The sequence below is a fragment of the Capsella rubella genome, unplaced genomic scaffold, assembly GCF_000375325.1.
Source record: "Capsella rubella cultivar Monte Gargano unplaced genomic scaffold, Caprub1_0 scaffold_1, whole genome shotgun sequence".
NCBI lineage: Eukaryota > Viridiplantae > Streptophyta > Magnoliopsida > Brassicales > Brassicaceae > Capsella > Capsella rubella.
Genome location: NW_006238923.1, coordinates 1,463,387 through 1,476,064, shown reverse-complemented (window position 1 = coordinate 1,476,064; position 12,678 = coordinate 1,463,387). Strand labels below are relative to the sequence as shown.

General features: G+C 40.7%; 4 protein-coding genes across 5 annotated transcripts; 3 read left to right on the top strand and 1 right to left on the bottom strand.

The window, feature by feature from the left end:
• Positions 1-69: 69 nt before the first annotated feature.
• On the bottom strand, positions 70-1,567 carry LOC111832513 (protein TIC 20-I, chloroplastic). 2 transcript variants are annotated; one of them, XM_023789198.1, is made up of 3 exons: positions 1,452-1,567; positions 979-1,156; positions 70-863 (listed from the first exon to the last, which is right to left on the bottom strand). In XM_023789198.1, the coding sequence occupies exons 2-3, from the start codon at positions 1,136-1,138 to the stop codon at positions 226-228; spliced, it is 798 nt and encodes a 265-aa protein (XP_023644966.1). In that variant the 5' UTR covers positions 1,139-1,156; positions 1,452-1,567; the 3' UTR covers positions 70-225. The 2 variants fall into 2 exon arrangements, with proteins under 2 accessions (XP_023644966.1, XP_023644967.1); XM_023789199.1 differs by having other exon boundaries at positions 979-1,152; positions 1,452-1,557.
• A 90-nt stretch (positions 1,568-1,657) lies between these two features.
• LOC17897684 (ESX-1 secretion-associated protein EspI) lies at positions 1,658-4,347 on the top strand. The gene is made up of 7 exons (XM_006303971.2): positions 1,658-2,271; positions 2,697-2,749; positions 2,876-2,915; positions 3,031-3,108; positions 3,518-3,619; positions 3,761-3,840; positions 3,994-4,347. The coding sequence occupies exons 1-7, from the start codon at positions 1,765-1,767 to the stop codon at positions 4,076-4,078; spliced, it is 945 nt and encodes a 314-aa protein (XP_006304033.1). The 5' UTR covers positions 1,658-1,764; the 3' UTR covers positions 4,079-4,347.
• Positions 4,348-4,734: 387 nt separating this feature from the next.
• Positions 4,735-9,190, top strand: LOC17900430 (probable sucrose-phosphate synthase 3). Its single transcript, XM_006306584.2, has 11 exons — positions 4,735-5,224; positions 5,326-5,558; positions 5,643-5,706; positions 5,779-6,480; positions 6,558-6,692; positions 6,783-6,914; positions 7,002-7,232; positions 7,311-7,373; positions 7,450-8,385; positions 8,460-8,587; positions 8,688-9,190. The coding sequence occupies exons 1-11, from the start codon at positions 4,931-4,933 to the stop codon at positions 8,962-8,964; spliced, it is 3,195 nt and encodes a 1,064-aa protein (XP_006306646.1). The 5' UTR covers positions 4,735-4,930; the 3' UTR covers positions 8,965-9,190.
• A 259-nt stretch (positions 9,191-9,449) lies between these two features.
• On the top strand, positions 9,450-12,562 carry LOC17900106 (O-fucosyltransferase 1). Its single transcript, XM_006303913.2, has 9 exons — positions 9,450-9,571; positions 9,685-9,844; positions 10,105-10,183; positions 10,296-10,366; positions 10,573-10,661; positions 10,823-10,946; positions 11,041-11,324; positions 11,465-11,594; positions 11,735-12,562. Exons 1-9 carry the CDS (start codon positions 9,564-9,566, stop codon positions 12,347-12,349), a joined length of 1,560 nt encoding a protein of 519 aa, XP_006303975.1. The 5' UTR covers positions 9,450-9,563; the 3' UTR covers positions 12,350-12,562.
• Positions 12,563-12,678: the final 116 nt, after the last annotated feature.

Here is a 12,678-nt window from a genome sequence, read left to right as displayed (position 1 = left end):
ACTTGTTTTCGCTTATAACTTACGACTTGATCCAAACAAGTTAAAACTTCAGATTTTTGGTTTGATCCATGTTCAAATGACTAAAATTTTGATGGCTGAGTACTGAGTTCATGAAACGATGAAATATTACAAACATAATTCAAGAAGAGACATAGTAACAACACAAGGCCCTAACAAACACAATATATAAATCAAAGAGTTACAACGATCTACTGATGATTCCTATTAGTCGTATGGGATCTGGATATACGCAGCATCACAGACGAACGGAATATCGGCGTACATACCCGCAAGTGCACACCGTATGCTTTCCAGGACTGTGAACAGATAAGCAAACGCAACAGCAGTCCAGAAGTGCATCCCAAACTTACCCCAATAGACTCCAAGAGGCATCCACTTGCTAACGGTTCCAATAACCTGAAGAGCGATTTCAAGAAGCATACCCATCACTACATGGAACCTGAAGAAGTGCGGCCATTCTTTTCTCCGCACTATCCCTAGATAAGCTACAAAGAAGTAGGCCATGAGGAACCAGCTTGGCAGTCTTCCAATGGCGCCCAAAAATGGGTAGGTTAAGAATTCAAAATCTTCTAGGAACGGGTGGAGATGGTAAGCTGTTTCTGCATACATCCATGTTTCGTGCAGAGGCATTAGGTAAGGTAGGCATGCCAACGTTCTCCACCACCATTGTGGCTTTTTGGTCATTGGAGGAAATCGGAAGCTAGAAGGTACATCTTTTGATGCTCGCGGGGTCAAAAGGGTTTTTCTTCGAACAGGTAACACAGGTAATGTACCAGACAAACTACCTTGTTCTCCATTCAGAAGCAGAGAAGACGAGGCAGAGAGATATGACAGAGGCACACCTGAAACAATCAAAGTACACAAGATTGCGTCAAGTAAACAAAAGCAGGAACTCTGAAAAAGTCTTTTGATGGTATTATGTGTTTGAAACCATATGAATAGAAGAAATTCACATGCCTCTCGGCACTCTAGATTGAAGCTCATTAAATGGTGAAGACAATGAACTTCGAGCAAGACAATGATGAGTCCGTCCTGATACAGCTCTGTATGATGATGACTTGAATGCCCGAGGGCTCGTTAGAACATGTGCACTTGGTGTGCTACATCCAGTTATCATCCTTGCCAACTAAACTACCTATCCATACAAAACCAGATGAAAAAAATTGAAGTGTTTATTTATTCAAACGAAATATGGGAAACCGAATTTGAGCAGAATGACTGTAAACATATAAAATCTCATCCAATGAACACAAAACTCCTGAGAGATAGCAATCAATTCCGATTCCTAGAGATTACTCAAGACTAGCTAGAACATTGCAAACCTAACCCAGCGCTTCCACGAATTATATATTAACCCATAAAGCAAACAAAATCGATAAATATATTTCTTAAACCCATGAGAGAAATTAGAGGAAGAAGAAGTTACGAACCGAGGCTGAGAACAATCGAAGCTGAAGGTAGAAGAAGAAGAGCAAGGGTTTATCGCGCATTCATCTATACTTCATCATCCTTCTGAATCCTATCCTTCTCTCTCCCAATTAAAGGAAATGCGATCTCTCTCACTCTTAACTCCCGTGCTTATAAATTCACTCTGATACAATAAGGCCCATATCGGCCCAAAACCTAGAAACCTCCAAACGAACCAGAGGGTTAGCGCAATATTAAACCGTGAGACCAAATTTGAAACTTTTTTTTTTTGTTTTTTTTTGAACATCGAATCGACAAATTCCTTCCGCCGTCGGAATGTCAATTCCCGATTCCAACGCCTCCGCTTCTGTAATGGAGTCTCCGTCTCTCTCCACCGCTTCCGAAACTCTTGCGAGACCAGTAAACACTACCATACTACCGCCGTCTCAGCCACCTCCTGCTCCGCCGCCACCACCGCCGCCGACTTACAGACCCATAGCTCCGTTTCGCCATCCTAATCCGTTACAACAAGCTCATAATAACCTCTACGCGCAGTCAATTCCAAACATACGCCCGAATCAAGATCCGTCGGCGGTTCTTTACCCGTTTGCTCCTCCGGGTCGAGGGTTTCCAGCCCGACCCGTTCGAGGGTTCCTCGCTGATCAGAGTGGGTACCCTCCTCGCCCGGGTGTGGCTTACAATCTTCGACAGTTTGGACCGACTCAAATGGAAACCATGATGCAGTTAATGAGGGGGAGAAATCCTCAGTTACCACGCCTTGGAGCGGCTTCTCCTGTTGGGTCGGGTCCCAGGCGAGGAAGTCCTCAGTTTCTGCAACCGCGGGTCAGATTTTTTGCTTATTTAACTCTTAGCTTCCTGCCAATTCTGCTTGGTTTGTTTCATTTCTTAATGTTTAGATTCTAGTTGAGTAGTGGAAAGATTATTGCTAATTTTGATTGGAAGCTTAGTAGAATTGACTGCTCTGCGGTTGAGAATCATCTTGGTTATTATTGTATCCATTTTCTTTAGAGTGCTTCTCACTTGAACTGATGCGTGTAGTTACTTGAATTTTGATTAGTTTAGCATTCTCTTATTACTAATGAACATGAATTTACCTGTTGCTCAAAAATATGGAAGATTGGTTCTTTTTATTTGTTGTCTGTCTATTAACTAATCGGATTATGCAAGTATATCATTTGTCAATAGGTTTAGAAGAGTGCTTATCTTTCTCAAATACAACTACTCATGATCATTTGTCGACTACTTAGGTTGCCCCGCCCCGAACTTCTGTTCAAGACACCAGCAGGAATAGAAAGGCCAGGTGAACATCAGATTTCTCTACTTATATATTATCTTTCTTTTGGATTCATTGAGAAACTTATATATATATATATAAACTTGTTCGAGAAACTTAGTTGTTTTGCTGTTTCTTCTTCCTTGGTATTAGAGGCAAGGATGAGGCTCTTATTCTTGTTAGAGGGAGAAAGGTAAGCCTAAGCCTACTATGTATCTCTGTTTGCATTATCATATGTATTGCTTGTTTGAGAGTTTGCAAAAGACATCTGTTTAGTTTAGATTGTGACATTTATCAATTGTTTACAGGTCAGAATCACTGAAGGAGCTTCTCTTTACTCACTTGGTCGATCGTGGTTAAAAAATGGTGCTCACGTAGGAATTCAGGTTCGCATCATTGTATTTCTGCCGTTAAAGTATGATGTAAAAAGCTTAATGTCGTAGATTATTCCGCTTGACAAGTTGACATAAGGATTAATCGGTTGTTACTTTCGAGATAATGGGTTGTGAGGTTTTGATTAAGAAGCCCTCTTCAAAATGCCAATTTTACTCGAATTTGGAAACTTAGTTAGTTTTGTCTATCCACCTATTTGCATCGTGCTGGTAAACTAGATAGAGGATTTTTTCTTGATTTGTTTTTTTAAGTCAACCTTATTCGAATGATCTTCAACATGCAAACTTAAAGCTTCTGTCCCGCTTTTACAATGGAGTTGTGAATCTGCAATCCCTCCAGCGTAACCAATAAGGGTAGTTATATATCTGGGACCAATCTAACTTGCAGTTTCTCTGTTGACAGCCGCAAAGGAGTGGTATAATGAAACCTTTACCAAGGCCGTTACCTGTGGATATGACAGAGACAAGCGTGCCAGCTGAAGAATCAGCTGATGAAGACGAAGAGGTTTGTGTTAACTTTTCAAGAACAGTAGATTCTACCTGAGCATAATGGAACACATCAGTCTGATTCTTTCCTGCTGTTGCTAGTTTCAGCTATTGTCACTAAGTGAAATTTTTGTCTCCACTCTTGTCTTTATGATCTTAGGACGAGGAAGCTGTAAAAGAATTATCAGAGAAAGATCTTTTGAAAAGACACATTGAGCGAGCTAAGAAGATCCGTGCACGGTAAGCTCCGCAATAGTTCTTTCTTGTCGTCTCTTTTTGCTCTTTTGATCCTGTACTGTAGTACTTGAAAGATAAACCTCCCAGCAAGATTCATCGATCAGTCTTAAATGATAAGATATTGGTAATTGAAAAAGCGGATTTCTATGGTTTCAGATTGAGAGAAGAACGGTTGAGGAAGATCAAGAGGTACAAAGAAAGAATAGCTCTTCTTCTGCCACGATCCGAAGAAGAAAAATGAAAGCATTAAGAGAAATTAGAACGGTAAAGTTTTGTTAGGACCTAGCTTTTATATATATGACTGTTGTTGATTTAGCATAGTAGTTACCACGTAACATACGTGCAGTAGGTGTGTTTTTCTCTTCCTCTACAATAGATTTAGTAGGACTACTCATTGAATTGTCAATGTGTGTGTCATTCTTCCTAAAACAAAGGAGGAAGATAAAGTTGTTTCCTAGATATTAGTCACTTCTTTTAACCAGTTTGACAATAAAGTTTTCTCGTCTTACATATCCATATCATCTGAGGGATAAATCGTAGAAGATGTTTCTACCGCCAGTAATAGTAATTCTGATTTAGGAAAAAAGAAAATGAGATTTAGTAAGTATATATCGTGGAAGTCGCTAAGTGGATCAGAGGGTTTCGAGAGAGAGAATCGCATAGGGAAGCGGACAGAGAAGATAAAACAAACTCTCCTATTTGATCTCTCTTTCAGTTGCATTGCCACGTCGACACATACACGTGTCGTCATCCACCCACCGCTAAGTTGCTCTTTCTCTGAATGCACATGCTACTACACTAGACTACTCTACCGATGATCTCTCTCTCTCTCTCTCTCTCACGTTAAATCCGCCATTTGTGTAAAATCCTCTGACCTTCTTTACCCAGAATTCCCTAAAGTAAACTTTTTCCCGCAATCACTTTTTAGCTTTCTATTTGTCTCGATTGTTTACACTTTTCATTTTCAGCTCTCTGTTTCTTTCTTTCACGCTAACTCACTCTTACTTTCTTACTCTCCAAGAAAGAACGAAAGATCCCCCTTATCTCGAGAGAAAAAGAAGAGAAACAGAACTTGCTCGGGGAAAAACTCAGAATGGCGGGGAACGAGTGGATAAATGGGTATCTGGAGGCGATTCTTGATAGCCAAGCTCAGGGGATTGAAGAAACACAGCAGAAACCACAAGCGGCTTTGAATCTGCGAGAAGCTGATGGACAATATTTCAATCCCACTAAATACTTCGTTGAGGAAGTTGTTACTGGTGTCGATGAAACCGATCTTCACCGGACTTGGCTCAAAGTCGTCGCCACTCGCAATTCTCGTGAACGCAACTCTCGATTGGAGAATATGTGTTGGAGAATCTGGCATCTCACTCGCAAGAAGAAGCAGGTTCTTCATAGTTGTTGTTTCTTTTTGTGTTTTATTTTGTTTTTTGCATGTGAACCTGTTACGGACTTAGATATATATATATCGGTGGATGGATGTTATAGTTGGAATGGGAGGATTCGCAGCGAATAGCGAATAGGAGATTGGAAAGGGAACAAGGAAGAAGAGATGCGGCAGAAGATTTGTCTGACGATTTATCAGAAGGAGAGAAAGGAGATGGTCTTGGAGAAATTGTGCAACCGGAGACACCTCGAAGACAACTGCATCGCAATTTATCCAATCTCGAACTCTGGTCTGATGATAAGAAGGAGAACCGTCTTTACATTGTCCTTATTAGGTATTTTTTTTTCTCTCTCTTGCTTCCTTTGATTCTTCTTCGATTTTGTTAGATATACATATCAAGAGTGTGTTGATTTTTCAGTTTGCACGGGTTGGTTCGTGGGGAAAACATGGAGCTTGGAAGCGATTCGGATACTGGTGGACAGGTATATTATACTTCAAGTTTTCAATAACTTTGAATGTGGTGTCTCGGATTGCTAAACTTGTTTACTTTGTAGGTGAAATATGTTGTGGAGCTAGCTCGAGCTTTAGCGAGAATGCCTGGTGTGTACCGAGTTGATCTGTTTACGCGCCAGATATGCTCACCTGATGTTGATTGGAGCTATGCAGAGCCAACAGAGATGCTAACCACTGCTTCTGCTGAAGATTGTGATGGCGATGAAACAGGGGAAAGCAGTGGAGCTTATATCATTAGAATACCATTTGGTCCACGTGATAAGTACTTAAGAAAAGAGATTCTCTGGCCTTTTATCCAAGAATTCGTTGATGGAGCTTTAGCTCACATTCTTAACATGTCAAAAGTTTTGGGAGAACAGATTGGCAAGGGGAAACCAGTGTGGCCATATGTGATTCATGGGCATTACGCTGATGCAGGGGATACTGCTGCTCTGCTTTCTGGTGCTTTAAACGTTCCTATGGTCTTGACGGGTCATTCTCTAGGAAGAAACAAGCTTGAGCAGCTTTTGAAACAAGGGAGGCAATCCAAGGAGGATATCAATTCCACCTATAAGATCAGGAGGAGGATTGAAGCAGAGGAGCTTTCTCTGGATGCTGCAGAGCTTGTTATAACTAGCACGAGGCAGGAGATTGATGAACAATGGGGACTCTATGATGGGTTCGATGTAAAGCTCGAGAAAGTCTTGAGAGCTCGTGCTAGGCGTGGTGTTAATTGCCACGGAAGGTTCATGCCAAGAATGGCCGTAAGTACACCTAAAACTAGCCAGCTTGAAAAAGTTTTGATTAACGTAAGATTGAGTGAGTGAGTCCGTTTGTGCAGGTCATTCCTCCGGGAATGGATTTCACAAACGTTGAGGTTCAAGAAGATACACCTGAGGGTGAAGGAGATTTGGCTTCCTTAGTAGGAGGAGCCGAAGGATCTTCTCCTAAAGCGGTTCCAACTATCTGGTCTGAAGTGAGTTTTCCTATGCATCTTTATTATATTATTCTTTAGAGGTTTGTTTTGGCATATTGTGTTTGATGTTTCGCTGCATGAACTTCGCAGGTTATGAGATTTTTTACAAATCCTCACAAACCGATGATCTTGGCATTATCAAGACCAGACCCAAAGAAAAACATAACCACTCTTTTGAAAGCTTTTGGAGAATGTCGGCATCTACGGGAGCTAGCTAATCTGGTAACTTTTACATGGTTTTTCGAATTCTCGGGGATTGAGAACCAAATAATTTTCTGTTTCTGAAATTCGTTCTTCTATGCTTCGCAGACTTTGATTATGGGAAATCGAGATGATATAGATGAGTTGTCATCTGGAAATGCTAGCGTTCTAACAACCGTCTTAAAACTCATTGACAAGTATGACCTTTATGGATCTGTCGCATATCCAAAGCATCATAAACAGTCTGATGTTCCTGATATATACCGACTCGCTGCAAATACAAAGGGTGTTTTCATAAATCCAGCTTTGGTTGAGCCTTTTGGCCTTACACTCATTGAGGTAAAGTATGCATATGTGATTAAATGTGTAGTCCTTACACAGTGTCCAATCCACTTAAACCAAAATTGAAATATGCAGGCTGCTGCTCATGGACTTCCTATGGTGGCAACCAAGAATGGAGGACCAGTCGATATACATCGGGTAAGCAAGGTGTCCTGAAACTGAAAATCATATCAATTGGTAATACTTGTGTATTTCTCATGGTATTTAAATTCAGGCATTGCACAACGGTTTGCTTGTGGATCCACACGACCAAGAAGCAATAGCGAATGCGTTGCTGAAGCTGGTATCGGAGAAGAATTTATGGAATGAGTGCAGGATTAACGGTTGGAAGAACATTCACCTCTTCTCATGGCCTGAGCATTGCCGGACTTACCTGACACGTATAGCCGCGTGCCGTATGAGACATCCGCAGTGGCAAACGGATGCAGATGAAATGGCTGCTCAAGACGACGAATTTTCACTCAACGACTCTCTGAAAGACGTTCAAGATATGTCTCTGAGACTCTCTGTGGATGGAGATAAACCGTCGTTGAACGGGTCTCTTGAACCGAATTCTACTGATCCAGTTAAACAAATCATGAGCCGGATGAGGAAACCTGAAATCAAGAGCAAACCGGAATTACTGGGGAAGAAGCAAGCTGATAACTTGAGTAGCAAGTATCCGGTTTTGAGGCGGCGGGAGAAGTTGGTGGTTTTAGCGGTTGATTGCTATGACGATAAGGGAGCCCCGGATGAGAACGCTATGGTTCCGATGATTCAGAATATCATCAAAGCCGTGCGATCGGATCCACAGATTTCTAGAAACTCTGGTTTCGCAATTTCCACTTCGATGCCGCTTGATGAATTAACTCACTTCTTGAAGTGTGCCAAGATTCAGGTGAGCGAGTTCGACACATTAATATGCAGCAGCGGTAGCGAAGTTTATTATCCAGGAGGGGAAGAGGGAAAGCTTCTTCCGGATCCCGACTATTCCTCGCATATCGATTACCGATGGGGCATGGAAGGGCTTAAGAACACGGTGTGGAAACTGATGAACACAACCGCGGTTGGTGGTGAAGCTAGAAACAAAGACTCTCCGAGTCTTATTCAGGAGGATAAGGCATCGAGCAATGCGCATTGTGTTGCGTATCAGATCAAAGACCGTTCTAAGGTGAAGTATTTTTCGTTTGGCGGCTGTACTAAGGTCTATACTGCAGTATCTAATAATATCAGGGTTTCATTCAGGTGATGAGAGTAGATGACTTGCGTCAGAAGTTACGACTTAGAGGCCTTCGTTGCCATCCAATGTATTGTCGTAATTCAACGAGAATCCAGATCGTTCCTCTTCTTGCTTCTCGATCTCAGGCTCTCAGGTCCGTTGATCATCTCTAACCTGATTGAATATATATATATATATGTTTTAGCTCCGGTGCGTGTTATTCTTATTATTGCGATTTGATATTTGGGGTGAAGGTACTTGTTCGTGAGGTGGAGGCTGAACGTGGCGAACATGTACGTCGTGGTTGGAGAACTCGGGGATACGGACTATGAGGAATTGATCTCCGGCACTCACAAGACTGTGATCCTCAAGGGGCTCGTGACATTGGGCTCTGATGCTCTTCTCCGCTCAACAGACCTTCGAGACGACATCGTTCCGTCAGAGAGTCCTTTTATTGGTTCTATCAAGGCTGATTCACCGGTTAGCGAGATAACCGACATTTTTAAGCAGCTCTCCAAAGCCACCGCTTGATTCACATAACTTCCAATTAGTGGCCGGTTCGACCATGTAGATTGATTTGTTATTTCTTTTTTCTTTCTAAAAGACACACTTTGTTAAAATTTGGTATTTTGATAATCAAATATTAGGATATAAAATAAACAGTGAAGTCAAGGCTATTGGTTGTGTTACTTTTGTAAAAAAAATAGATGCATCACAAGAAAAATTTGTGAAATTTATAAATTAAACCTTTCGACAAGAAAGATTTGCATTATAGATTACCAATCATTAAAAGTTTCTTCCATTAATCAATGAATCTTTCAGACTGTAGAAAATATAAATTACTAAAATAATCGGGTTTTAAAAAAAAAATATTTAATAGATGTAAGTCTATTAAAAAATAATCAACCGGTCGGTTTGATTGCGAGAACCGACGTCGGCCAGTCGCGACGATGATTCGAACTCCGAAGCAGCTGTAATTAATTACTTGAATTAAATTAACGAAAAATCAAAATCTACATCTGGCTGGCCAGTGAGAAAGACTCTAAGGAGAGAGTTTACTCGGAATATTACAAACAAATTCTCATCATATCACTGGGGAAGATCTCGTCTTCTTCCTGATTTCAAACGCGATGCGAAGGTAGATGATCATACTCGCATTTTTCTGGAAAAATCTGGTGTCTGAGATTGCAATTTTCATTTCGTTAGAGTTGATTCGATTGGATCGTTGTTGATTTTTGAGTGATGTTACAGGTTAGGACACCACCGGCTCCATGGGAAGACCGGAGGAGTTGGAACAAAGGGGATGGTTGCGAAGCTGTCTATCGGAGTCATTGTTCTACTGATCTGTACGCTCTCGCTGCTTTTCTCGGCTAACATCGGTAGCAATTCCGAGCCGACCCGTCCATCTAAGGTTAGTTCACTTTTGGTATGTATCTGGAGTAGTCACTTCTAGCTGAAGATCAGGTCTTCTGTTTGATTAGCCATGAATTGCGACTAGTAGACTGAAAATTGAAGTATCCGTTTTGAGTTTCCCGAGCCTGGAACCAAAATCTTTTTGCAGGAGGCTAAAGATCTGAATTTAATCTCATGTTCTATATATATAGTAGAGAGTCTTAGTGAGTCTTTGTTGATCTAAGACTTTGATAGATTCTATATGATATTTTTGAGCAGATAAACGTAGAGGAGCTCTGGGAGAGTGCTGAGTCTGGTGGTTGGAGACCATCTTCTGCGCCACGATCTGACTGGCCTCGTATGTTCATCTCGTGTTTTGAGCAGTAAAGATTTAACTCGATGCTAATCTAAAAGTCTTAGGGCATTCCAAGCTTGAAATGATTATACGATTCTTCTAATTTCTTTTGCAGCTCCTACCCAAGAAACAAATGGGTATCTCCGTGTTCGATGTAATGGTGGTTTGAATCAGCAACGTAGTGCGGTAGGTGTTTTGTTTTCTAATCAAAGTCGTCTATTGCACTTTGCTTCTGTCCTTTCACACTCCAATTATGCTGATGTCCTGTTTGTGTGACTCACTTCATGATATGTATCTTTAAATCTAGTGGAGTTGAGCTAGCTGAAACCCTCCAATAAGAATCTGGTTGCTATATCTTTAGTTTGACAAATGTTGACTTCTGGATAATGCAGATATGTAATGCAGTACTTGCTGCCCGGATCATGAATGCTACGCTTGTGTTGCCCGAATTAGATGCAAACTCGTTTTGGCATGATGACAGGTATGTTGATTCCTTTCCAAGTATCAGCAGACAAGTTTTAAGCGGACTTCTATGCCTAATATTAAGGATATGTGTAAATGTGCTTATGAGAGTAAATGCCATTACATGAATTCTTGAAGTATATGTCTCTATCCTCTAATATATGATTGTATTATTCCCAGTGGTTTTCAAGGTATCTATGACGTTGAACATTTTATAGAGACACTGAAGTACGATGTTAAGATTGTGGGAAAGATCCCTGATGCTCACAAAAATGGGAAAACCAAGAAGATAAAAGCTTTTCAGGTACAAGCATAAAGAGATGTGTGGTTTTCACATAAGCTTGTATTCTGAAAGCATAGGTTAAATAACTGTGATCCTTGTTATTTATCTGTATTAGATTCGTCCTCCTCGTGATGCTCCTATTGAGTGGTACCTGACAACTGCTTTAAAGGCAATGAAAGAACATAGTGCTATCTATCTTACCCCTTTTTCCCATCGTTTGGCGGAGGAAATTGACAATCCTGAATATCAACGGTTAAGATGCAGAGTGAACTACCATGCTTTGAGATTCAAGCCACACATCATGAAGTTAAGCGAATCTATTGTTGACAAACTCCGGTCACAGGGCCACTTCATGTCGATCCATCTTCGTTTTGAAATGGATATGTTGGCATTTGCGGGGTATGCTCTTTTGCAACTATCTTTCTCCAACCATCAGCTGTGTAGTTTCATTTCTATTAAAATACTTTTTACAGTAAAGTTGTATCATCTGACAAATATCAGTACGCATGTGAACAATGTTTAGTTGTTTATTTCCGCAGGTGCTTTGACATATTTAACCCGGAGGAACAGAAAATACTTAGGAAGTACCGTAAAGAAAATTTTGCAGAGAAAAGGCTTATTTACAATGAAAGACGAGCTATCGGGAAGTGTCCACTGACCCCTGAGGAGGTAGTTCCTTTACTTTTTTTATCAGCATCATTTACATGTTAAGCATATCCACCAGACAGAAAACATAATTACAGCTATTGTGGCACTGTTGTAGGCTTTAGATATGCAAAATGACATTTTGCGTGATCCTTGTGGTGCAGGTAGGACTTATATTACGAGCAATGAGATTCGACAACTCCACAAGGATATACCTAGCAGCAGGTGAACTTTTTGGCGGGGAACGGTTCATGAAACCGTTTCGAACCTTATTCCCACGGCTTGACAACCATAGCTCGGTGGACCCGTCTGAGGAGTTGTCAGCAAACTCACAGGGATTAATAGGATCAGCTGTGGATTACATGGTTTGTCTCCTCTCCGACATTTTTATGCCAACATATGATGGACCGAGCAATTTTGCCAACAATCTCTTAGGTCATCGCCTTTACTACGGTTTCCGTACCACAATCAGACCGGATAGAAAAGCTTTAGCTCCAATTTTCATAGCTAGAGAAAAGGGAAAAATTGCTGGATTTGAAGAAGCAGTGAGACGAGTAATGCTGAAAACAAACTTTGGAGGGCCTCACAGACGTGTATCTCCTGAATCGTTTTATACAAATTCATGGCCTGAATGTTTTTGTCAGATGAATCCGAAGAAGTCAAGTGATAAATGCCCACCGGATAATGTGATAGAGATTCTTGACAGCCGATTAGAGAGTGTCAGAGATCCAGATTCAACTTCTCAGACGAATTCCACGGTCACTGGATTAGAACGGTGAGGATCTTAATCGTAAGTCTTTGAAACATTTTATACCAAAACTTGTTTCCAACAAAGAAGAGAGAGGTTTCTCGATATTGTTCATACAATTCAGGTAGCTCAACATCTGTGTCAAACATTTTTCTTTATGAAGCATGGATTTGAATCTTCTTCCAAAATCTGTAACAAAATCTAAGAGAACTGATGATATTCTACTAATAGTTATTTTTTTTCAGTGTCACAAAACAAACAAAAAAGTAAAAAGAAAATAAAATAAACAAGAAAGCAAGCATCCATGGATGAAAGTTATTAATCTTTTAATTTGGGCGTTTAATCAAAATCCATTACATT

Coding starts and splice junctions, on each gene's coding strand:
- LOC111832513 (XM_023789198.1), bottom strand. CDS start 1,138: ATGATAACTGGATGTAGCACACCAAGTGCACATGTTCTAACGAGCCCT. Junction 864..978: donor TCAATCTAGAGTGCCGAGAG/GCATGTGAATTT, acceptor TGATTGTTTCAG/GTGTGCCTCTGTCATATCTC.
- LOC17900106 (XM_006303913.2), top strand. Junction 10,184..10,295: donor GCCACGATCTGACTGGCCTC/GTATGTTCATCT, acceptor TTTCTTTTGCAG/CTCCTACCCAAGAAACAAAT. Junction 11,325..11,464: donor GATATGTTGGCATTTGCGGG/GTATGCTCTTTT, acceptor TTATTTCCGCAG/GTGCTTTGACATATTTAACC.
- LOC17897684 (XM_006303971.2), top strand. CDS start 1,765: ATGTCAATTCCCGATTCCAACGCCTCCGCTTCTGTAATGGAGTCTCCG. Junction 2,272..2,696: donor CTCAGTTTCTGCAACCGCGG/GTCAGATTTTTT, acceptor TCGACTACTTAG/GTTGCCCCGCCCCGAACTTC. Junction 3,109..3,517: donor GTGCTCACGTAGGAATTCAG/GTTCGCATCATT, acceptor CTCTGTTGACAG/CCGCAAAGGAGTGGTATAAT.
- LOC17900430 (XM_006306584.2), top strand. CDS start 4,931: ATGGCGGGGAACGAGTGGATAAATGGGTATCTGGAGGCGATTCTTGAT. Junction 5,707..5,778: donor ATTCGGATACTGGTGGACAG/GTATATTATACT, acceptor TTTACTTTGTAG/GTGAAATATGTTGTGGAGCT. Junction 7,374..7,449: donor GACCAGTCGATATACATCGG/GTAAGCAAGGTG, acceptor ATTTAAATTCAG/GCATTGCACAACGGTTTGCT.